We start from the raw sequence: 25,483 nt of genomic DNA, 5'->3' as shown, positions 1-25,483 counted from the left end.
GGGGGGGGGGGGGGGGGGGGGGGCCGCGCCCCCCCCCCCCCCCCCGCGGACCCTCCCCGGTCCCCTCCGTGCCCTGCCGGCCCCCGGGCGCCGGTGTCGCCCCCGGACGGAGCCGAGGGGGCTGGGCTGGGGGCTGCCGAGGCGGCTGCCGAGGCGGCTGCCGCGTCTCCGTCCCCATGGGGAGGCCGTAGGGAGGCCGTGCCATGGCGGCGGGGCGGGACGGGCCGGGGAGCCGCTGCGACGGTAAGGTCAACAGCCCGCTCACCTCTGCTTTATCGTGTGTAACTTAACCCCCGCTGCCCCTTAAGGAAGCGTATATCTGGCCACATCGCGAGGCTTCTTCCTTTATTGCTCGTTTTTAAGAGGAATTCACCAGCGTCTGACCTGGCACAAGCAGCCAGGGTGCTCTGACAGCGTTTCCAGCTCAGCAGCTCACCCACGTTTGATCCATCTGACGCGTTTGTAAGATTTCCCACCTCAGAAAGTGTTGGGGTATTGGTGTTTTTCTCACCAGCAGTAGTATTTGCTGCAGAGACTCAGGCACAGGAGATGAGAGTGGCATAGAGGCCTTGGAAAAAGACAGGAAGACACACTGAGGAAATTTGCATTGAAACCATTTTACAGAACCAGTTAACGCGTGACTAGCTGGCAGACCGAAGGAAATGTTCTGAATTGTGGTACAGACTGCTACAACGCCTTCTGTTACTTCGGGAGAAATAGTTCTTCTAACAGGACTTGGTTGACGATAGCAATTCTTTACCTGTGTTTCTGACTGATATAACTTCTACGTTCAATGTGTTTTAGAAATTGGTTTCAAATTCAGACCAAGTTGGCTTTGCCAGTTTATAATTTTAAATCTTACTTGTACTTAAAGCCTTAACTTGTACTTAAAGCCATAACTTGTTTCATGAACAGTTCTTGTAAGATATAGGAGTTGGAGTTGATCTTTGCTCCTTGGTGACTAAAGAACTCTTTCTCCATAGCAACGACTGTTCTGTCATACCCTAGGATCATACCTATAATTGTGAGAACGTTAGAAGTCAGAGTTTATTAAATGTTTACTTTGGTGCATTATGTTTGTGTTTTTTGTTTTTTGTTTTTTGTTTTTTTCTTTTGCTTTAGCTGAAGTTTCCCCCTTTAAGGAAGGTGATGAGAGCTCAGTGGATATTTATGATGGCTTGGACAATGGCTTGACAGTTCCTGGTAGGTTGAACGTATCTCGCTAACTGGCTCAAAGAATTGTAGTCTCTGTGCTTTTTAGGCTGGTTTCAAGTAAGGCAACAGTTAGCATCATGTTCATATTTAGCTGGGCTAACATATTGTGGATGTTTTACCGTGCTAGGCAGCTGAACACCACAACCGCTCTCTCACTCCCCCTCCTCAGATGAGGACGGGAAGAAGTAAAGGAAAGAACAACTCACGGGTTGAGATAAAGGTGATTTAATTAAAGAGAAAAAATATTATTAAGGAAATATTATTAATTAAACAACTCAACTAAAGGGAAAAAAGGGAAAGGGGAAGAGGGAGGGAGAAAGGGAATAACAAAACAAAACAAGTAAAGGCTATGTGGAAGTGCAGAGGAAAGAAATTACTCTCTACTTCCCACAAATGAGCCATGCTTGACCACGTCCTTGAGGCAGGGCCTCAACACATGTAGCCGGTGTTCGGGAGTAGGACAGACGTTTTTGCAACAAGAGCCCACCCCTCCCCTCTTCTTCCTTTTTCCACCTTTTATTGCTGAGTGTGACATCATATGGTATGGAATATCCCTTTGGTTGGTTCAGGTCAGCTGCCCTGGTGATGTTTCTTTCTCACTTTTTTGCCCACCCCCTAGGAGGGTCAGAGAGAGTCCTGATGCTGTGCCAGCACTTCTCAGCAGCAGACACAGCACCGGTGTGATACCACTGCTGTTCTAGCTACAAGTGCAGAGGGCAGCACTGTATGGGCTGCCACAGGGAAAGTTAACATCCTAGCTAGACCCAGTACACATACGCTTCAGCGTTCTACTTCTTTAAATTAAAGACATATATGTTATACTCTGTAAATTCTTAAATGTTTCTGAGAATTCTTAAATGTTTCAGCTAAATGAATTATAGGGTAGTTTTCATGTGATTATGATTATTTTAAGAGACCTGGGGCATATAGAAGGGTGCAGAGAAACCTCAGCTCTGTGCCCCACAACAAGACACTTTACTTTGGAAAACGCACCTTCCTTTTGTGTTTTTTAAATATCTTCAGCCACCAGTCACTGATCACTAAATCACCAATGAGAGCTCCAAAACATAATTTCTGTGTGATACAGTACATTCAGTAGGTCCTTTTGATCTTTTGCTACATTCACAGTAATTTCATGTGCTAATGCACGTTATTCTCCTCTTTTATGTCTCACCATAATTTCATTTAAGGTAAGAAAGAAATGGGCCCATAATGTGTTTTTTTTTAGGAGTCTTAAAGTCCATTCTAATTAAATGCAGTTTTCAGTATTTAAACAAGTGTTCCTCTGCTGACCTTACTCTGTGAACACCTTCAGTTTTGATGGAAGGCCTATTCTGCATCCTACACATCTTTTTCCATTTTGTGTTTGTTAGTGCATTTAAGATGTATAAGTCCCTATTTCAGGTACTGAAATACGTTGTGTAGAAGTAAAAGATGCAGGGAGGAGTGAGGTAACAAAATACAGACATTTCACATGTACAAATTATTTGATATAGTCTAGTTCTGAAGGATTTTTTTTTTTTTTAACTTAAAAAGAAGATTGGTAAGATTTTTGCTACATGCGAGGTGTTATTTGCACGTCTTCTTGCACTGCATCAATCCTCGGCATTATGGTATCATCCAAAGGATTGAACTGTAAATTAATCTGTGTTTCAGAGGTGTTGTAAGCCAGGTCCTGTCAGTAAAGAGCACTGTCATCTAAATAATTTGGGTGTAATTTTTGTTTTTCTTTTCATATCTTTGGAACTAAAGCAAGGGAGTTTACATTTGTGAGGGACCATAAAGCAGCACAGAACATTTATTCAACAGAAGAAGCATTCTATTCAACCCCACACCAACTTTACAGTAGTTCTTTTCCTTCTTTCCTCCTCATATTTTATTCTGAACAACTGATCTGTGTTTGTGAATGTGTAGGTCACTGGCAACTGAGTTTTCTTTTTCTCAAAAATGTTTTTCAGCTGCAAATATTTCAAAGACAAGTCTGTCCAACAGCTGAACGAATTGTAAGATGTACATATTTGTTCTAGCTTTCTGCTACGTGGTGGCTCTAGAATTGTGGAACCTTGCATCCACTGCTTAGGTGTAGCCCTTCATGCTTTGTAAATTAGGTAGCTTTACTGCGAGGTAGCTCTCCTTTGACTCAGAACAACTTGTCAGTCAAAAAATGCACCCATCTTTGTTGTTAGGCTTTTTGTAAATCTGTAATTTTTCTGACGTGATGTTTTCAGTTGAACTTTAATACTTGTCATTACTTTTTATGTTGATGTAAATTGGATCATGCAATTCCAATAAAACTAATACGAATGTTGAAATTCAGGATGGGAATTTCTGCTGATAAGGTCATGTCTTCTCCTTGGTGACACAGGGCAGTCTAGTTGGGAAAATTCCTTTGTGTAATTTATTTTTCTTTCTACAGACAACTCTGCTCCAAATTCTACACCAGCTGGAAACAGTTTAAATTTGTTTGATGAGATCTTAATTGAAGAAGGAACTGCAAAGGAAGCATCTTACAATGAGGTGGGTACTAATGTGACAAAAATAATTTTAGTGGTTCTGTTTTTTTCCTTGCAAAAATGTTTGTCAATATGCTCACATTACTGGGAAAATAGGCAAACTGCTTTTAAGTAAAGGAATAAAACCAAGAGTTTGTTCATAAGCCATTGTCAGCAAGTTTATCAGAATCAGTAAATCTTTTGCTCTGCCTGTGGCATGGTCTGTTCTCGTTCAGCATCCTTTTGCATGCAAGTTGTATCCATTATCTTCCAGAGAAATTTACCAGGATTTCTTTCTAGGTAAATGTTTGTTCAACCTTCTGATACAAGGCTGGTCTTGATGTTTCACCCAAGAAATTTTAGCAGACTAATGCAAATAGGGCATGAATCGAACTCCTGTGTACTCAAGACCGAGGACAACTATGCAGTAGATAACTGCTTCTAGCAAATCAGCAGATCGCTTGCTCATGCAGCATCACGTATCCTGGTCAATAAGACACATTTTAACTATAAACTCAAGATTCAGAGTAAAAGGGAAAAGCGTCCACAGATACACACTAGAGGAGAAGCAGGAGCAAAACACCCAGTAAGCTGCTAAGTGATGAAAATGTCACTTCAAAAGTTTGAAAACAATTGACTGTCAAAGACAGCAAATAAGGAAGTTGTCCATTCTTGTGTGAAAGTTTTATAGCTACGTAATTTTAGAGAAGGGCTCACACTAAATGTTTTTTATTTAATCTTGCGATCTCAACAAGAACATGTCCTTTGCAGTCTGTTTTTTAGTTAACTTCCTGTCATGTTATTTCTTACCTATTTTGTATTATATAAAATCTGACAAACACGTTCCCATCTGTAGGGCTCTGACAGCTCCTGCTTCCCAATAATCTTGTCTTTAATTTCACAATACTTTGACTTCCTGTTACTCTCTAGCCTGACTGTTGGGCAAGCACACACAGGTTCCCTCTTATCTGAATGTCTGTGACATTTTAGTGAATTTTATGCCCGTTGAAGCTTTTTGTTTTAATATGGCTTTAGAGATCTATTTTTGGAAAAACAGAGCTTTGTAATATAAATTGCTGTGTTAGCAAACTGTAAATCTAGAGGAGTCACTTTTTTGTGTAATTAAGTCCACTTCTGTACTGTGAATTCTTCTCTCTTTGACAGTTGCAAGCAGAGTATGGAAAATGTCAACAGCAAATTAAAGAGTTGATGAAGAAATTTAAGGAAATACAGGCACAGGTACTGTAGTTCAAAGGACAATGTTGTCAGGATTTATGTAAAGCAACCTGAATATTGCTTAGAAAGAGAGTTAATTTCATATTCTCTCTAGAATTAACCCATTACATGGATGGATTGTAAAACACCTCTGTAGGTGCTGGGAAAGTTGTTAGGATATCGTGTGACAAATCAGCCGGTAACTTGACTTGTTTTACAGGGTTGCATGTAAGTAAGACTTGAGTTGCTTAAAAAGTTATCTTCTATCTCCTTGATTAAAAAAATAAGCGTGTTAAATAACTGTTTATCAGCAAAATCCATGGTTTTCTGGTTGATAAAAATCGGTCTGTAATGCTGCAGGCAGCGGGTTGCAAGGCACCTGAGCTGTCATTAGAACTGGAAGAGGATGGCTGTGCTCAGCAGAGTGCCATTTTGATAAGGCTGAATTTATCTTCAGCTTGAGCTAGTGTCCCTGTGCTGTGCCATCCCATATAATTTGATTACCTTGGCCAATTCTGCTACGTGCTCTACTGTGTCTTACAGATAAGTCCCAAACATTCTATGCTTTGAAGTAGGAAGTAGTTTCTGCTCTATGACACTTCTGTATTGATTGTTTCCTGCAAAATTCGTCTGCTTGGAGCAGGCTTTGCTGAGGACAGTTATTAAAAAGGACAGTTATTAAAAGAAGGGCTGTCTCTAGGATTGACAGACAGGCTTCTGGAGATGTGAGAAATGTGAGAATGATAGAGCACCCATAGTTGTGTTTGATACCTTCCCTCAATCTCTTGAAAGCTGTTAAAAGCTACATCTGTCATTTGATGCAGTGACCATGAAGGCAACAAATTGAGTAAAAGAACTAAGTAAAAGGGAGGGTTGTAGGTTTTTAGCTCTTTGTTTGTTTGTTTGTTTGTTTTTCTAAGTAACTACCTGGAACATAAATAGGAGCAGAAATATGAGTGATGTTTAAAAAGTAGTAATAATAAAAAATCCTTTGAATCTCAGTGATTCTGACTTCTCCAAAACATTTTATGTTCTTCTGTCAGCGTAGATACAATAGGACTTTTTCTAACAATTGTTTTGGCACAGTTTTGTTATGTATTTGGATTCCTAAGCTAATTCTCATTTTCTCTCTCTTTCCTTCTCTCTCTACCCCTCTCACTTCCTTTTTGTATTTATTTAAAAAACAGAACATCATTCTACAGAATGAAAACCAAGCTCTTAAAAAGAATATTTCAGCACTTATCAAAACAGCAAGAGTGGAAATTAACCGTAAGGATGAAGAAATCAGTAATCTCCATCAAAGGTACAGCTAGACAGTGGAACTTCAAACGTGCTTTTTGTCTGATCACGTTTATATACTTCTTACAAACTTTGTGTGTATCCTAAGTAAAATCATTACCTAGTAAATAACTGAGGCGTTTTGTAATAGTGTATCTGAGAAAATAGGTATGTTTTGTTTTTTTTTTTGCTTGGTGAGGTCTTTGGTTTCTGATTGAGAAAATGAGGAATACAAAGGGTGACTGTTTGCCTGACGGTCACTTCTTTGTTTGATTTGTTTAATCACCCATTGCTGTTGGGTTATCTAACAACCTTGCATGTTTCAAAGTGGCTATTTTGCATGGTTCAGCTTTGGAACTGCTCTATTGTATAGTCGCAGACAGATGAATTCCATGAAACTTTCCAAATAGTAAATGAACATAAATAAGGAGACTACATAATGTTTTCATGGCAAGATGTAAAATCCTCTCTCCAGTGGTGGAGGACAGCAGCTACAGGTTTTTTTGTGTTTTTTTTTTTTTTTTTTTTTTTTTGTCATTTCTGTGTACTACTGATCTTTAAGGAAGATTTGGAAATACTTAAGTATGCAGTAATTGAGTGTAAGGATTTTAGACTGCTTGAAACCAAAGTAATAGTCCCTGATTTAGGACCCCTAGCTTATTGCAAGGTCACCAGCTTGTCACTTGTGTGACATCAGACACGTCATCAGTTTGTTTGTGTTTCACTTTGACATTTTTTTGCACCAAAAGCGTCATAAAAAAGAAGGTTCATTTGCCATTATCCTGCTAGAGGCTGTATGTGTATTAACTATGCTATTTTTTTCCAAATGAAGAAAATTAGAAGTTGTCAGATTGAAGTCAAGAGGTTTTATCTTCTGTAATTCATTCAGTTGATTGGTTGTGATAACTGTCGCTTTCACACCTTGAGCATAGCATTCGGTGTTCCAACTTATATTTTTGAATTATATTCTTGTTCTGCATACTCAGTGTCACAAAGACTTTTCAGACTCCATTGCAATACTTTCTGACGGTGGTGAAAACTCCTGAATGAGATACTTGACCTAGCTATTTTGGAGGCATCTGTCGTGGAAAATCATGAGGACAGTGGCACTTGGAGGTCTTAGACATACGCCTAGCCTGTTGGATGGTCTGTAATAAATTAGCTCACCTTCAGCAACCTGTCTGTGAAGGCTGCTTCAAAGATTATATCCTTCAGGGAAATTGTTAGTGTTTATCTCAAAAAATACTCTATACAATTACATTCACCACTCATGAATACAGATTTAATGGCAAAATCTTGACAGTACAGTTCAAAATTAAACAAAGACATAGGAAAGGGCTTTGGATTACAACAGCAGCAGCATTGTTCAATGTGAAGCTCAGTTCTCATCACGCAATTGCACAATTTTATAATATATAGAGAGTTGTATAAGCTGATTGTTACATACATAAATTTACTGTTTCACTACAGAAGAAGAGTGTGGTTTTAAAAAGCAAAAGCAATCCTGTTATGTATTGGAGGTAAAGAACTGATTTCTTAACAATTGGACACTGCTACTTTATGCTTGACTAAATTAAAAAGTGATTTGCTGCCGTCGTTTATTGGTATCACTTCTACTTCTGTTTGCTTCTGCATGGATTAGACATAATCTGTGATTCTTTTGAGAATAGTGGAGGGTGTTTAAGAAAAGTCACAGTTGCCTTTAATGGTGTCCTTGTTATGAAGTAGTTTGTTGAACATGGCAGGAATGTCTCATTTTTTGTTCTGGTGAGATAACCTTAATGAGTGCTTGCAGTAATGAGTAAGAGTTCAGGCTATACAGACTACGTGTGCCTTTTTAATTTTTAATTTTTATTTTTTTCTTACAATGACCTTGCAGCGGTAGCACCTGGCCTTGATGAGGCTCGATTATTGTAGTTTACTACTTGCTTCCTGTAGCTTGCAGCAAGTTTTAACCTCTGTAGTTTGTTTTCTTGGTGGGTAGAGTAAGCATGGTCATGTGCCTATTCTTTTGGCTGCCAGTTTCCGGAGTAGTAAACTATTTACTTGCTCTTTTTTTTTTTTTTTTTTTAAAATCCCTGATACTGCAAACCATGGGTATGTAAAGAACAACTTTTTCCTAGCAAAAGACTCTTTTTCTTGCTGGATAATGAAATATTAATTTAAATTACTAAAAGTGTTAATTAGACCCAATACAGTGTTTTTCCACAGATCTTGCTTTTTCCTTACATGAATTTCATTTGGGGTATGTGTATACAAATGATATTACTTTACTGTGTGTTAGTGGAAATTTTCTAACTTCCCTTTTATCCCATGTTTTCTTCAACTTGGAGCTGGAAGAAAGGATGACAGGTTTGTAGAGAGATGCTGTAACTTGGTTTTAGTTATTTTTAAATAAATTTCAAAGCTAATGTGCCTTGTGTTTTTTCTCTGTATAAACAGGCTATCGGAATTTCCCAATCATCGAAGCAGCTTCACCAGAGCATATCTTCCTGGAACAACCAATGGACGGTGTTCTGAGATGTGTAAAACTAAAGAATCCAAATTCAGACCTTCTGACTTAGGTGACAACATAAAGGTGGAACATAGAGTGAAAAATGACTGTTCAAAGGATATATACCACAGTTACTCATCTCATAATGGGGACAATGGGAAGTCTAGTTTCGAAAAAAGAAACACTCCATATGTACTGAGATACCCTCCTGAAGAGCTCTGCAACGATGGTGCTCATTTATGTCTACCGAACCATGAGCACAGTTGCAACAAGGATAACAGAAAGGAGAAAAAAGAATTGAAAAGTGATGAACAATACAGTAGGGGAAACGTCACCAAATACAAAAGAGAAGTACATCAGAGCACTGGTAACAATGGTAATTGTAACAGTGCTGCTGGTGAAGAGGGGAGTTCAGATCCTCATCAAAAGCTGAAGACCCTTTCAGAGAAGGTTAGTAAAAATGAGTTGCAACAAAAAAGTCAGAGCATAAAACTCAAAAGCAGCCCGGCCATAGAAAGAAGAGTAGAAAAGGGCGTTTCTTCTTGGGAGAAACAAGCTACTGGTAAAGATAGATGTCTAACAAGAGAATTGTATGCAGATGAGAGATCACCAAATGTGATTAAAAAAGACATTAAAACACATGATAAAGATGAAAAAACCTCTGGCCAAAAAACTAAACTAAATGAGAAGGTACAGGAGCAGCCAAGAAGGTCTGGTAGAGGGAGCAGTCCACACTCAAAGAATGAACATTCAAAGACTCTTCACGAATCACGTAAATGTCGCGTGGAGGAGTCTAGAAAAGGAAGAGACATTCTCTGTAAGAGAGGGAGGTCCTCACCTTCTAATTCCAGCAGCAGAGAGCATAAATATGCACGCTTCAAGGAAAACAGTAGCAGATATGAATGGGAAACAGCACATTCCAAATCAGAGAAGCACAGAACTGAAGAAAAAAGGAAAAGAGAGAGAGAGAACCAGAATGAAAATAGACATTCTAGAAATGAAAGAAAAGTTACAAAAGAGATTTCTCACCAGTATGCAAAGGAATTCAAGAAAGGTACAGACATTGCAAAAAGTGAAAGAAACAAATCCTCTAAGTCAGAAGAAACATCAAGAGTAGCAGATGGTTTAAAAGACCATAAATTTTCCAAAACTAAAGATCGCACTGTGACGAAAAGCAAGGACTTAAAACTTAGCTTTATGGAAAAGCTGAATTTAACTCTCTCTCCTGCAAAAAAACAATGCCTTTCTCCACCTTGTGGACTTAAAACACCTTCCCAAAAGGCTGCAGATGAGGGAACTGCAGAGCTCATTCTGCAGACAGAAATGGTAGACTCTGCCCACCCTGTTAACTGTGCTCCTGCAGAGCAAGCTAATTCAACACTACAAGTTCAGGACAGCACGGCTGAAATCAGCGTGGAACCAGCACTGCCTGCTTCTGTCAGTTCTGAAAATGAAGCCTTGAAAGGAGCAGCAGCAGACCCAGCACAGCCTGAAGCACTACCAGCAGTGACAACTGATGAAGTGAGCTCAGAAACCTTACCAGAACCGGTAGCAAGCCAGGTAGAGTCCCTGGCCTTGCCAGGAGCAGCAGAGCTACTGGTTCCTGATGAGATGCTGGCCGAAACCTTGTCAATGGCTGCAGAGGCTTGTGGCCCAGTTGAATCAGAAGCCTCAGCAGTGACTGTGATGGATGTGGATCACCCTGAAGCTTCCTCCCTGGAGGTGGCACGGAGTGTGGCACAATGTGAAAACTTGCCTGTGACAGTCAGGGTGATGCAGGATGATAACATGCCCGCAGCAGAAGTGGCACAGTCCGAACCAGGCAGCGAAGGTATGGAAACCCTTCCGGAGTCAGCAACAGAGAAAGAAGAGGAAGATAAAATGTGGCTAGCTGCTGACATAGAAAACTCAGCAGACCACCATGGTTCTCAAAACCTTCGGTTAGAGGGCTTGGAAACCATAAGTTCTGGTGACTTGGAGTCCTGCGATGCTGCAGATGACATCAGTGAAACAAGACCAGACACTCTAATGGAAGTAGTGAAGGATGGTGATCACTTGGCTGCAGAAAATCTGGGGCCTCCTGTTGAGGAAAAGACTGTCTGTGAAATGAGCATAAGTACATCTCAGTCACCTGACAGAACTGCAGGAACTGATCCAGATGCACCATTACTTGACCAGAATCCCTGTGGTCTGGAGCCAGACTTCACTGAAATCAGTACAACAACATCTCTTAGCAGTGAGGTGTACCCTAGAACTAAAGAGAGAGAAACCAACCCAGTACCTGTTGATGATGACAGTTCAATACTGAGCATCGATCTCAATCACTTGCGGTACATCCCGAAAGCTATCAGCCCGCTGAACAGCCCGATGCGCCCTCTGGCGAAAGCACTTAGGATAGAAAGTCCCTGCAAAGGTCTTGGGAAGAGTTACAACAAAGGTATTCGTATATATGTGTTGTAATTTGTTCTAGGCATAAAACCTTAGAAGAGGCACTCATGGAAAGCAGAAATGACTTCCTTTTAACTGCTTTCTCAGCACACGTTGCTTCTTTAGCTGTTTAAGTCATAATGGTCCTTTTGTTTGTGTGGAACCCTTTAATGCTACGGTCAAGGTTGTGGCCAATTGAACTGTAGGGCAAGCAAAATTGGAGATACTGCTTAAAGCTGAATGGTTGAAATGAGAGCTGATTTACAAACTTCTCAAAATCGTATATGTATGTTTCTTAATTGGGATTACTTCTGACTATATCTCATTAGGTCTTCCTCTGAAATTTTAGAGGCAAAAGTTAATTAAGGTCATATTCTTTCAAGTATTTATTTGTGTGAAAACTGGACAGAGTACCTGAGACTGTCAGCTAAGAGAAACTCTCCATTTGGGTGAATTTCACTGTGAATTGTAAGGTATATTTTATAACTGAGAGGCAGTCGGGCAAAAAAGTAGAACAAATCAGAGAACACTAGGATACACCATTAATCAAATACGAGCTGGCTCCTAAACAAGATGTCAAAGAGATAAAATATGGTGGCAGCACAAAAAAGAAGAGAAAATGCTGAACTCAGCATTTAAATCTTTTCCTTGTATGATTCCTAAAGTTTCCCGTAATGCTCTGCAACTAATAAAAAGTACTATTGAAGTTTTGACTTCCTAGTAGAAGAGGAATGGGAGAGTGACGTTGAAACCCTTTTCCTTATGTTTTGGGTCATAACCTTTGCTTTGCTTTGTTTTGCGAATCTTACTGTGGGTTAGTCTCAAATTCTCTCTCGTACTTCAGAAAGCTACTCTCTCGAGTGTGAGTTGCTGTAGTGGTTTGTTTCACTCATGCAGTGGTTTATATCCTTTGAACTGTCTGGGGTGACATGGGAGCAGAGTAGTTGAACATCACATCAAAGTATTTTTCTCATATTGTGCTGTTTCCCTGGGTATTAGAGGAGCCGGTCCTGTCCAGAACTTGTTACCGTATCACAGCGCAGCGATTCCATCTGTGAAGTTAGATGCCTCGTTTTACTTCGTGATCTAACTAATAACATGCCCGTCAAATGTTCTGCATCTGCTAAATTGACGGGAGGTTGTGGCTTCTCTTGGCCTTGATATTCAGCACGCCCGTCTCTCCCTTGTGCAGGAAGGGGGGGCATATATTAATCGTGCATTTTGACCGCTTTCATTTTGTGCTTTAGTTTGTCAAAACATCACATTGATGAGTTTGAGAAGGTGTCGATCCTTGGGAGACTGGAATGGAGGCAGTAAAACGTTTTTGCTCCTGTAGAATCTGTGTGAACGTTTTCAAATACTGCTTGAAAGCGTTAATCACAAGTTCATTTTTTTATGGGAAGAAATTTAGATAGGATCATTTATAAGATAAAATGTTTGGTAGAGGTCGTTAAGCAGTCTAATCTATGTGAGACTGAACATAAGAGTTTTATTAACTGGGGTATCCAATAAGCCAATTAGCTGCAAAACTCATTAATCAATGCATAGGCATTTCAGTGGATTTTTTGTACACTGGCAATAGCTTGCCTTTTCTTCTTCTGTAATATGCTGCTTTGTAGCTAACTGTAATTGCTTAGTTTTCTTAACAAAAGTGTTTGTTTTGAATTTAAAATAATTATTAAATGCATATTTAATGATCTCAAAAATATAAACCAATAAACTTATAGGTGGGCCATAAACTTAAAGGAAGGCTTTCTACCTTTGGCAGAACTTTCTGCCTTTTCCTGAACATACCTCATTCCCTATTCCTGTCATTCAGGAACCTGAACTTGAGGCTTTCTCCAATTTTTTTTTTTTTAAAAAAAAAGCAAACTTTTTTTTTCTTCCTATCCTGCTTTGCTTCTTTATGGTAATTTAAATGCATCAAAAACTGAGAGCAGTTTATCGTGTGTACAGCACCTACTCTCTTTTTGTTTAGTAAGTTAGTATATTGGAAGACTTGAAGGGTTCAGTAGATCCTTTTTGACAGTGAGGGAAACGTTAGCTGAATGCTGACCCTAAGAGGGTATTCATACCGCTCATTTTGTTTTCATTGTGAAACTATTTAAAGAAACCCAAGTATTCTATGCAAATGTTAATCCGTAATGATGTCAATGTTAATGCAGCTTGTGCAGTGTTCATAAAACTTGTTAAAGTGAGTGGAAAGAAGTTCAAAACTGATGGAAACTTACAGATTTTTCTCTTTTCAATTGATACGTTAGTAAGGTAGATCGTGCGTCTCTGGTGAAATGTCAAGTCCTTCTTTGCCCTCTGAAGCTCAGACTTCTTCAGTTGTCAGTGGCAATTTCAATCTAACAACTCTGAACAGAGTCACTTTACAGAATAGGATCCTGTTCTTCTCAAAATATCTATTTATAATTGCATTCTTTATGGTGATGAACAAACTGTTTTCTTTTTATAGATTTAATTCCTGAAGGTGCAGTTGTCTGCCCCTCAAAGAATTTGTCAAAGGAGGTAAATAAAGAAAATCAAAAGCCAGTTAGCATGTCTGATGAACAGCTAGAGATGGAGTCCCAGCTGAGTATCTCTTCAGATGAAATAGAAGAAGGAGAAATCATAAGTAGTGATGAAGATGAAGAAAAATCTAAACCAGAACGAAGCTCTGAAAATCCCAAAATTTCAAGACCAAAAACTCCTGAAACACGGAATTTGACCAGCAGTCCGCAGAATCAAAAGAACAAAACTGTGTGCTGTAGCGAAGATAATGGAAAATTAGTTTCTGTGAAAGTAAGTACAAAGAAGAACAGAGAGAGGCATAACAACCAGCCTTTCAGGTCCTCAAAGGATATGAAGAAAAATAAGACAGTGAGCATCACTTCTCTTGAAAAAATAGTTCAAGTTATAGTTGAACCTTCAAGTGTACAAGAAATCATGCAGATGCTAAGAGCTATACGAAAACAGATGAGGAAAAATTATATGAAGTTCAAGGTACACTTCCCAGTTCAGCATTTTCACAGAATTATCGAATCTGCTATCATAAATTTTACGTCATTAATAAAATACCTGAACTTTTCCAAAATGTCTACCTCAGGTGAGACGTTAAAATTGAACATATGTGATATTATAGAGTCAAATCTTAAGCAAGTTAAAAAGAATGCAATAGTGGACCGTCTCTTTGAACAACAAGTATCAGATCTCAAAAAACAGTTATGGAAATTTGTAGATGAACAGCTTGACTGCTTATTTGACAAGATAAAGAGAATCATTGTAAAACAATGTGACATGGTAAAGGTGGGAAATGAGAGTGAGGAAGGGAACCAAGAAAGAACGGGAAAACAAAAGCAAAAAATCGGCCATAAAAATGATGTACAAAGACCTAGAAAAAAGTCTCTGAAAGCCAGATCTCAAAAACCTGAAGAATATATCCTTTCAAAGCACATTGTGGATTATCAACGAGCTAAAGGTCACCACGAGAAGAATAAAGCAGATGCACCAAAAACCGCCTTTACAAAGTGTCTTAACCCCATTGATAACACAAGGAATTCCCTAACCAAAGCGCAGCCCTCTAAAGAGAGTAATTTGCAAGGCACTGTCACTCCATTGAAGGGTGTAAAACATGAAAAAGAAGGATTCCAGCTACCCAGAGATGCTAACAAGTCTGATGCTAGTTACGAGCTGCTCACGGAACAGCAAGCATCCAGTCTTACATTTAATCTTGTAAGTGATGCTCAGATGGGTGAAATTTTCAAAAGCTTGTTGCAAGGTTCTGATCTCTTGGAAAAAAATGTCAGTGGCAACACTGACAGACACGAGTGGGAATTCAGGACACCAGAAAAACAGTTTTCAGATAGTCATAAATGCAGAAGTAATGCTGCTGAGCTAGGGCAAGAGACTGCTCCGAAGGAGGCTGCTGTGGAATCTCGATCCGTGGAGGATATCGGCTGGCCTGTTGTTTCACCCATGAGGGCTCCCTCTTTAACAACGAGGCTTCAGATGTCTGTCGATCCAGATGTACTGGATGAAAGCTGCATGTTTGAGGTTCCTACAGGGGCAACTTCGTGCAAAGAAGATGAATGTGGTTTACAAAAAAACAAATCGTTTGTTTCTTCTATCCTGCTGGAAGATCTGGCTGTTTCCTTGACTATCCCATCACCTTTGAAATCAGATGCTCACCTGAGCTTCCTAAAGCCCGAGAGTAATTCTGGCTCAACTCCTGAGGGTGTCCTCAGCGCACATTACAGCGAAGACGCGCTTCTTGAAGAGGAGGATGCCACGGAACAAGACATTCACTTGGCCTTGGAATCTGATAACTCGAGCAGTAGGTCAAGTTGTTCTTCGTCATGGACCAGCCGCCCAATTGTTCCTGGCTTTCAGTGTCGCCCCAGCCTACCGATGCAAGCAGTAATCATGGAGAAATCCAACGATCATTTTATTGTGAAGATAAGGCGTGCGGTGCCGTCTGTCGCAGCAGCACCTGAGCAAGTGGCTTCATTGAAGGAGGCACGGGCATCCTCAGCCAAGCATGAAAAAGAGGTGAGAAGTGGTGAAAAAGAAAGGGGCAGGCAGAGTGCCATAGCTGCCACCGTGCTGGAAACTGTCAAACCAGATCCAGTTAAGGTGGATCAGGTGCCTTATGGCAGCACTGGACAAGAGCAAAATCCTGCCTTGCCTCAGTCTCTAAAGGAGTCTCATGGTAGCACTGGAAAGGAAGCAACTCCTGTCTTGGTTGGGCCCTGTAGAAAACCTCCAAGCACAGACAACTGCAATGTTGAAAGCTCAAATGAAAGCTCTGAGCAATCTCAGACACACGAATTTAAAGTATCTGAAAACATAAATGAAACAGGTGTTAAATCCCAAGCTTTGTTTCCTGTTGGATGCGGTGCAGGGTCATGCAAAGACTTAACAGCTGATGCTGTTAAAGAAACTCCATGTTCTGTAGTGGAATCTGCTGCAGGTAACAGGAGTCAGCAAGCTCCTACAGGAAACTCAGAAATCTGTGATAGAAAAGAAGAACTGGAAGAGTGCTCTGATGGATTCGTAGACTTAACAGAAGAGCTTTCCAATGAGACTGTAGCAGGCGAATGTAATCTTGAAGAAAAACCCACTTTGACTACTTATGTGGGTTCCCAGATAAGTGTAAATGACAAAACTAATAAAAAACGTAAAAAGGAGGCTGTCAAAGAGAATTCCAACTCAAAAAGGCAACGAAAAGAAACAGAAGAAGTGGGTGAAGAGAGCGAGGGAAGTGACACGAAATCTGAAGAGATAAATTTGGGACACAAACAATGTTATGCTAAGAATAATGAGTTGCAGCAAAACAAAGACTCTTCTCCTCTGGCTTCGTGTGCGTCTTCTCCTAGTCTGTATGCCAAAAACATCATTAAAAAAAAGGGAGAAGTAGTAGTTTCCTGGACAAGGTAATAATTTCCTCTTTGATCTGTTTCTTCTTTTCTTTTGTTATTTTTTTAAGCTATGTAATACACTGTAAAGTGGGAAAAGGAGGATATTTAGCTGATAGCTGAAGTTATTCAGCAGCTCTGCATCCTCCAAATAGCAGTGTAGGAGTTTCCGTCTGTACAGGACGGCTTTGTGGAAATGATTTCTTCCCTTAGAGTACCTTAGAAAGGTGCCCAAGTCTGTTTCACTCTTGTTGTCTAGTGGAAAACAAACTTAAGAAATGAACTTCATGTAGCAGCCCTTGGAAGAGAACGGTTTTTCATTATTTCTTGGGTAGGTTAAATCAGATATGCCATAAAAAAGTAAGACTTCCATATATCACAGCTAATTCCTTCGCTTACCCAAATCTACCAAAGCATGTGTGTTTTTTACTTTTGTTTTTAAAGCTGATTGTTGCTCAAGTAACAAAACCTCTACTATATCGTACTGCCTGTAATTTTTGGCTCTCCTGCCCCAGAATTGCACCCAGCCTCTGCAGGGTGGAAGTCTTTGATGTTCCTGCAAGGCCTGGGAGCATTGGTGACAATGAAGGACAGTGGCCCGAGATTGCCCCCACTGATAAAAGGCACAAGAGCCAACAGTTCACTGCTTTGGGGTCTCCACTGCTCCGTCTGGAGAAGTGTGCTCCATTCGTGGAGTGTCAACCATTCAGCCCAGATACTGTGTGGAAACGCATGCTGTATACACAGCGTATATAGAGGCTCCTGAAAGATGCAGGACAGGCATTTTTCTGAAGAAAACTTCAGACATGTAGTAAGTTTTGAGGTAGCATTTTTAAATAAAATCCTTCAGAAAAAAAAGACTGTAAAAGCTAATACGATTTTTAACGTGCAAACCAGTGAGAGAGGATGATACTGTTACAATTTTCCTATGTTTTTTGCAATCTCAATCTTTGTCCATCTTTGAACTATGTTATTTAAATAGACAATTTTTTAGGCTCACCTTATGTTTTTATGTGAAATGGAGGAAATAAATTTTATTGAATATGGCATGTTTCACCAAAAGGTACGTGGTAGCTACTGTATAATGATGTCTGTATACATTTTGCAAAGACCTGAACTGTTTAGCAAGGCCAACAGCAAATCAGTGACACAGTTATGAATAGACTCCTAGTCCTTTTTTCTCATTTGAACTGGAGATACTCTCTGGGTGTTTGTTGTGTTAGGCCACTTACGGAAGGCAGACATCTCTCTGTTTAGTCTCTGAACTTCTGTGCGCCTTTGGTGAAAGGTGCTGCAAAGCCATGCAAACTGAGACAAGTCTGCCTCAAACTACTGGCCCCTGTTGAATTCAGGACTTCCTTAAAACTGAACTTTGTTTCTGCTTTAGAAGCATAAAAGTCTTTTAGATGCTGTTGGTTTGGGGCTAGCTCCTTTAATAGTCCTGCCCTTCCTGACAGGATAACAGTCTCACTGCCACTTGCTTGTTTATACTGACTCTTGTTCTGTGCCAGTAGAGGGGGGAGTCCTCCATCAGTTCATCGCTGCTATTTGAGTTAATGTTCCGTAGTTAGGAAGCATTCAGAATTTTATATATTCATGTAGGTATTTTTTTGTTTGTGCACATGTGCAAATCTGTCTTAAAACTTGAAACATCCTTTTTTGCTGTAGAAATGACGACCGAGAAATTTTACTGGAATGTCAGAGAAAAGGACCATCAAGTAAAACCTTTATTTCCTTAGCCACAAGGCTGAACAAAAGCCCCAATCAGGTAGGTATTACCATTCTTATACTTGATAACAACTACATTGATGTTGTTATCATTGTAGTTGAACAAAGACCTTTGGAGATCTTTCTTAATTTGGAGCTGTTTTTTCCTCGTCTTTTTTGGGGGAAGTTCTTGAAAAATCAGTCTCTGATTCTCCGAGATGTTGCTTTTTAAAAATACACATTAACAGAGTATTATGGTCCTGGGATTCATCAGTATCTGTTTGATTGGTACCTTGATGCTGCTGCATTCACTGATAGGCTAGGGGCAAAAGGACTCTGTCTGGTGTTGAATCAGCACTAAGATGAAAGTAATTTGGAGAAACCAATAGCCTTGACATGCATTTAATAAATTAGAAAAGAATTAGAGCTATAAAAACACTAGGATTTTACAAAAAGGCCTTTTTCATGAAAATATTTCCTTTTTCTTTTTACTTTTTAATTGAGAAACTTCAGTGTAGACTGTTTCCAAAGGTTTGCATATAACTTTGTCTTCTGCCTTTCAAACCCTCTCAGTGGTAGGAAAGAAACCTGTGTTAAACTGCTGGTGGCCTCTCGGATGAACCTGGAGGCTATTTCAGATGTCAAAGGTGCATGCCGGAAGACTTCCTAAATCCTTTGGAGTACAAATCCAGTTAACGTGGTTGTGATGCTCTTAAAATTCTCCCCTTAAAACTTAATGGAAGCAAACAAGAAGTACAAAATAAGTTTTGTTTTGTTTTTTTTGAACCTTACACTGTCAGATCAGTCTGTCTTGGTATGGAAATCCAGGGCCTTAATAATGTGCCTTTTTTGTCCTCCACTAGGTTTCAGAAAGATTCAAGCAGTTAATGAAGCTGTTCAAGAAATCCAAGTGCAAGTAAACTTACCATCCAACTGTTTTGTGGTTGCAGGGTTTAGCTGTTACCAGAAATGATGGACATTAACCACTGTGTTTGTGTTGTGGGATTAGCAGGAAGTATCCAAGTCAGAGTACTAAGTCTGGTAAATCTGCTGCACTGTTAATTATTACCTCCCTGTCCGTGTTTCCTCTGAATTTTTTTATCAGAACAACAGAGTAATACAGAGGAAACAACAGGAACAAACTATTGAGAAAGAATGTGCACCTACAAATGGAGCAATATCACATCAAGGGAGAGACATCTGTTGGTTAAATGTATTCTGTGAGCAAGGGCAGGTAGCTCTTGCTTATTTTGGCAGAAGTACTGTTTATGGTGATACCACAACATGATTTCTAAAGGTTAGAGTTGTTTGGAATCCAGTTGATAGGTAATCCTGGGGACTAATAGATAGGCTACGGTTATGTTGAAGCACAAAAAGTGGTACTTTAAGAAGCTAGGCCTTTTTCTTTTAAAACAACTAAAGGCACTGATTCCAATAATGCAGTAATTCCAGAAGCTGCTTATCTAGTAATCAGATTCTGTTGGTAAGGAATAGGTTGTTCTTCACTGTTCCATCAGTTGGTCATCAAGCGGGTTTCAAGGAGAGTATCTAGCAGAGTGTAGGGTTTGTCTTCAACTTCAAGCATGTTCTGTAAGCCACTTCTTACCATCTCCTGTTCAACAGAAAGAGATGAATGAATTTCTCTTTGAGCGTGCCCATCTGCCTCCATTGACAATAGAGAAAGTCTAGACAGTTGGCTTAGATTAGACTCCCAACACTGAGGTTTCTGAAGTCAAATAAAATGAGTCCCAGCTGCTCAGAGACGATGAAGCCAGTCATTAATGCAGTGGTCAGTACTTCAGTTTCTTTTAAATTGTGAAATAGACTGATGAGTGTTCATTATCAAGAAGCATCTTGAAGTTTCAAAGACTTTGAAGTTCTGCTGATACTCAAAAAGACTTAGCATTGTATTTTGTATAGCAGATTTTTTTTTCCTTCAGAAAAAAAAATAAAGGATTTTTTTTCTTTTTTTGATCTGGAAAAGGCTGATTTATCTTCTCCATACTACATATGGGAAAGGTACTTAAGTTAGCTTAAGTTAAGCTAATTTAGGTTCATAGGTCTTCTGCATAATGTATATTCTGTTTATATAAAAAATATTATTGTTAATTTAGAAACAGACTTCTACAGTCTTAAAAATGTTACTTTATAGTAATTAATTGGGAGAAAAACTTTTTTGTAAAAACAAGCAATTTCAAAAGTGTATCAATTTGGCATGTTTGACAGCAGTTGTATCTATCATTACAAATGGTTTGGAAATTCATGGAATTCATGGTATTTTTCATTTTTAAAGGACTCTTATAAAGGCTTCCAGTTTCACTAGTACATACTAAAAGTGTGTGTGTATATCTATATGCACACATACACAAGTCATGTACATATTTCAGGTTTATCTCAATTTTCTAAAAAGCTTTCTTTTTCCACCCTTCTAGGGTTGCACAGGTCGTGCTTTTATTATGGATTCATTGATGTTTGAGGTTTTAGTCGGTACTGAGGATCAGACCTGCTGTAGTCTTTATTCAGTCAGAGCAGCTGCTGAGATTAGCCCACTTAAACGCACTGCCTCCGAACTTGGATTCGGTTATTTTTTCCAGAATCCAGTGAACACTTCTTCAGTTTCAGCATAATGATTTTTGGCTCCCTTCCCAAGACGCAGTAACTAACGGGACCAACTTTTCACTCTAATAAGCCATCAGATAATTCATCAGTGATGTTGCCAGCAACACCTCGGGAATACTGTAAACATGACCGGTGGAACCGACTGTCGTGCTGCCAGTTTAGTGTCTTATTTTAGGCAGTGCTTTGGAACCTGTTAAAAGGAATTACTTGAGTAAATTATAATGCCTGTTCTGGCAGTCTTCCGTCATATATACTTCTATAATGTTTTGATGATCGGATGAGCTACATGGGCAAGGCCTAGTGATATCGTTGGGGATTTCTGTACCTATCCATGCTTGTTCTTAACCAACATTTGTGACAATTGTTTACTTGAGATCTAGATCTAACCAAATTTGTTCTCTGAATAGTCAGCTTGCAGAGCAGCATTTATGTTTGTGGAAAAATCTGACTCTACTAAGAGTATTTTTTTAATCATATCCTTATAGATCAAAAAGTGCACAATATCGAAGGCACTGAGGGAAGTAGCCTCACTACTTAAGTGCTTCCTCTCTGTCTCAGAAAAGCAGACAGTATTTTATTATGAAATTGTTTATTCCTTGTCTGTGTTTATTTACTTTCTGATCTGTACAGGTTGGGGGGGATGGGACTGTTTTGGTTCTCACCTGGATTCCTGGATTTTGTAAATTATGAAACTTTTTTTTTAATGTTCTGTCTATTGTAAGTATTTGTACAGGTTCCTACATGGTCATGTAAAATATCTAATGTGTGTGTATATATATATATATATATATATAAATATATGTATAAATATAGAGCTTTGTTTAGCCAAAGATGATTTTTTTAACTATATAAAACTCCAGGTTTATTTTGTATAAACTAAATGGTTTGCTTACTGTAAGAGTAATGCAAAAAATAAATCTGTAAAATCCACACAGTTATGTTCTTGTTGAACAAAAGTTGGCTTAGAGTGGTTTTGTACCATTGTTTGTAATTTATTTCTTCAGTAAGAGTTTTGGTACATATATGCAAAAAGTACTGTATGTAAATGTACAGTCTTATTTGTGAAACCTCAGGTAAATGAAAACATTTTCCAGAACTGTTTTCTAATGGCTTGACAACTACAAATGCTGTGAAGCAGCATTAAAATTGACTTCTGTTAGATTGTATGAATTAGTAGCTCTGTTGATGTTCTGGCCAATAAACATGGAAGCAATCAGCTGCTGCTCTGATACAATTACTGCTCCAATTACAGACTGCTTCTTTTTTAGTGAACGTGACTGGATCAGAAACTGAACAATTTAACCAACTATATAAAACTATATATTCATATACATAGTCTATAAAAACTGTATAGTTTATATATAGTTTTTATATAAAACCATGTATTTATGAATTATGACCTTTACCAATCCTCTTTTCCCCAGAACACTTTATTTGTTGAGTGAACCATCACAAAGGAGGAGACATCTTTGTTTCCAAGGTTTTTCACTGGAAGGGTAGCTGGCAGCCCTTTGAGAGTCTCACTGCACTTTTCTACTGAGGCATACGTTTGGTTTTAGCCAACATGCACTTTTTTACAGGATTTGGTTTTAAAATTCTAATTGACACAAGTACTGGAAAACTTTCCTAAGTGGTAATTTACAAAACAGGGTTTATAAAGGAGGAGTCACAGATATACATCATAGTGAAATCATACGGATCAGGTACTGAATTTTGAGGGGTTCTTTCTAAGGCATAGTCTGGTGCCAACTAACCATCCTCCATACAGATAATAGTAGACTGGAGAAGAGTCATATCTTTGGGCTCCAGAGAAGTCATTTAGTTCCCAATCCAGCAATCCATAGCTGTTTACATTGGTTTTGTGCTCATTGTCTTCATTTTAAAGCCAGCTGCAGAATAATCCTTACCAATTTGTCTTCATGAAGTAAGGCCGCAATGTTAAAGCATGCCAAGAAACAGGTTTAAGAAATTCTGAGCTTTCTTAGAGGAATCTATGGAATCAATCAAGAGGTGTGTCAGGACCAAAGTTGGCTTTATGTGAAAGATGGATGAATTTTCAGTGGTGGCTTCATCTTCATCTGTTATCAGAGTTTTAACCCTACTGGGGCATGCCACTGAAAGCAAACCCATCTGAGTCACAAGAGATAATACACAAAATAAAGTAGGTAAATGCATTAACAGAAAGGCCTATGCATAGTTCTTGTTAAAATAAAGATGCCTGTGCTTTGAATCTAAGAACTGGAACATAACTGTCCATACAATTGTCTGGCGTGGAGGCTGAGAGTTTAGATCTTCCAATTCTGAGGGCTGGAAAGATATTAATGGTCTGTTTTATTTTGTATGGTAACAGTGACGTAACCTTCAGCTTCTGCTAACCAGGTAACTTGCCCCAAAAGGAACAAGTCTAGTGCTGATAAATGCTTGTCTGTAGTAAAATTGAAAAAATACTAAAGTTTAAGTGAGGTGACTGTTAAAATAAGCCAAAGGTTTTCTAACCCAGGGGGTTTTATGCTCTGCTTGTAATGTTGTGGTGGGTTGACCACTGCTGGCCACCGGGTGCCTCCCATACTCTCTCACTGCCCTCCCCAGCAGGATGAGGGAAAGAAGATGAAAAAAAGGTTGAGATAAAAACATGGATATTGCTGGTGAATTTCTGTGATGGACAAAACAGACTTGCCTTAGAGAAGATTAATTTAATTTATTGCTCATTAATGACAGTTGGGTAGTGAGATATAAAAACAAAACTAAACCCACCTTCCCTCCACGCCCTCCTTGTTCCCAGGCACAATTCCACAGCAGTATATTGGTACAAGTAGGCACGGTCTGTGTTATAAGAAGATTAAAGTTAGTTCCTACATATGTAAGAATATCAAAAGATGCAATAGTGTAAGTGTATTTTAACCTTATATTTTGAGGTTTGTATTTTTAATATTTGCCATCAATGATTTAGGTGCTGTCATGGGCAGGACAAAGCAAACTCCCCATACTGGATTTGAATACTGGGCTTTGTGGCAGAACCAACAAGATCACAGCTTTCACCCTACTTGGCTATCTCATGTTCCTGCACCTATGTTCCCTGGGCCCCCACTTCCTGGCAGGGAGGTCCTGGTTCCTGCTGTGCCACTGCTTGCTGTTACCCATCTCAGGAGTCACTGGCCAAGGTCCCGAGGCATCCCCCAGCATTTGTCACCATGCACCTCTCTCAGCTCCGTGATCTCTCCTCCAACCACACTCTCCCAACTTCTTTCCAGGCTCCTGTCTTTCCAAAGCTACATTTCAGGAACCTACCTTTTCAGCACACTTTCTGACACCCAAACCCTTAGTTTTCCTGATTCCAATAGTCATGTGCAGAAGCACAGTGTGGGACCAGTCTCTGTGGTGGTGGTTTTGACTTGCATCTCCTGGAAATTTCAGACCTGCTGCTTCTGATTTGCCTACTCGTACAAAATGCAGTAGGCAAGTGGCAGGTTTGTGCTTGAGAGTTCAACAGTTCAGCTTCAGTGATTCCTGTGTGTGCACACATACACACAAGATCTTGTGCTGCATGTTAGCATTCACACCGTAAGCTGTTTTCACCTATAACAGATGCTTATAGCAAGGAAGTTTCTTCAGCCACCACAAATTCTTGCTCACATGCCTATCGGGGAGCTGAGGGATGGAGGCTGTCCTGGTGCTGTCACCTGGTGAGAGGGAGAGGTGGCACAGAAATGTGCCAGCCCACAAACAAGCTGCTTCTGCTGTGATCAGCAAAGCAAGTTCTCCAACAGGATGGGTAAGTCACAGCTGATGTAATGTTTGCTCAGTTTTCAAGTTACTTCACTGAACAAAGCTAAGGAGGGTGCTCCTGAGAACTACCTAGCAGGTGAGGAAGCAGCCGGAGACAGGACACCCAGGCCTGAGTCAAAGCTACAGGACAACTGAAGCAACCTAATAAAGCCTTGGAAACTGTCAGCAAATGCGGAAAGAAGAGACATGAAAATAAAACACGAGTGACAGGTGTGTGAGAGTACATCACCTTGAGAGAGCGTGAGAGCAGAAGCATATGGGTGAGACAGGCCCTGGGGGGTCTGGCTGGTTTGGATGGCTGTTAACATGTCTCTCAGGAGTAGAAAGTGTAGAAAGTGCTCCCGTAAAGCATTTGAAACATACACAAACTGTACATCTTCTGCATTATACTGAGGCTGAAGAAAAGATGCTGTAGCCACCTCATTTGCTGCAGGGTAAGGCTCTGGGCTCAAACATGATTTTCAGGGAGGTTACTGTGGCCTGAGCTGGAGAGAAGGATGCACCACTGCATAAACCCGAGCTAATCCCCAAGAAGCGGGGCTGGTGTCTTGAGAACTGGCCACTGGGAACTGGGAATACCTTTAGGGGAAAGAGACTGAAGTGGAAATCATGCTCCTTATAGGATTGAAGTGTGTGTGTTGTAACTTGCCCCTTAGGTTTCAGTCATGGGTTAGGGACAAATGCCTCACACTGATGGGGGATGTTTCTAGCATGGGAGCCTCAGCTCTAGTGGCCCTGATTTCTCACAAATTCCTATTTTAGGAACTCTCTTTTTTTTTTTGGATCTTGTCTCTCACAGATACAAATTCTGATTAGTCTTTGTGGGTGGCTGTGACCCAGCTGAGGCAGGG

The 25,483-nt window shown here is 39.7% G+C and overlaps 1 protein-coding gene across 1 annotated transcript; it reads left to right on the top strand.

Moving 5' to 3' along the window:
- The first annotated feature begins 135 nt into the window (after positions 1-135).
- On the top strand, positions 136-22,062 carry CASP8AP2 (caspase 8 associated protein 2). The gene is made up of 9 exons (XM_035321761.1): positions 136-243; positions 1,123-1,203; positions 3,632-3,732; positions 4,872-4,946; positions 6,110-6,225; positions 8,643-11,131; positions 13,583-16,538; positions 18,189-18,288; positions 19,091-22,062. Exons 1-9 carry the CDS (start codon positions 204-206, stop codon positions 19,145-19,147), a joined length of 6,015 nt encoding a protein of 2,004 aa, XP_035177652.1. The 5' UTR covers positions 136-203; the 3' UTR covers positions 19,148-22,062.
- The last annotated feature ends 3,421 nt before the right edge of the window (positions 22,063-25,483 follow it).

Source organism: Oxyura jamaicensis, chromosome 3 (genome assembly GCF_011077185.1).
Source record: "Oxyura jamaicensis isolate SHBP4307 breed ruddy duck chromosome 3, BPBGC_Ojam_1.0, whole genome shotgun sequence".
NCBI classification, from domain to species: domain Eukaryota; kingdom Metazoa; phylum Chordata; class Aves; order Anseriformes; family Anatidae; genus Oxyura; species Oxyura jamaicensis.
The sequence above is the reverse complement of the archived record's forward strand: the minus strand, read 5'-3'. Positions and strand labels throughout refer to the sequence as shown.

Bases quoted from the DNA above. Each gene is read 5' to 3' on its own strand.
- CASP8AP2 (XM_035321761.1), top strand. From the start codon at position 204: ATGGCGGCGGGGCGGGACGGGCCGGGGAGCCGCTGCGACG. The intron at 1,204-3,631 runs GTAGGTTGAACG...TTCTTTCTACAG, and splicing joins CAATGGCTTGACAGTTCCTG to ACAACTCTGCTCCAAATTCT. The intron at 16,539-18,188 runs GTAATAATTTCC...TTTTTGCTGTAG, and splicing joins GTAGTAGTTTCCTGGACAAG to AAATGACGACCGAGAAATTT.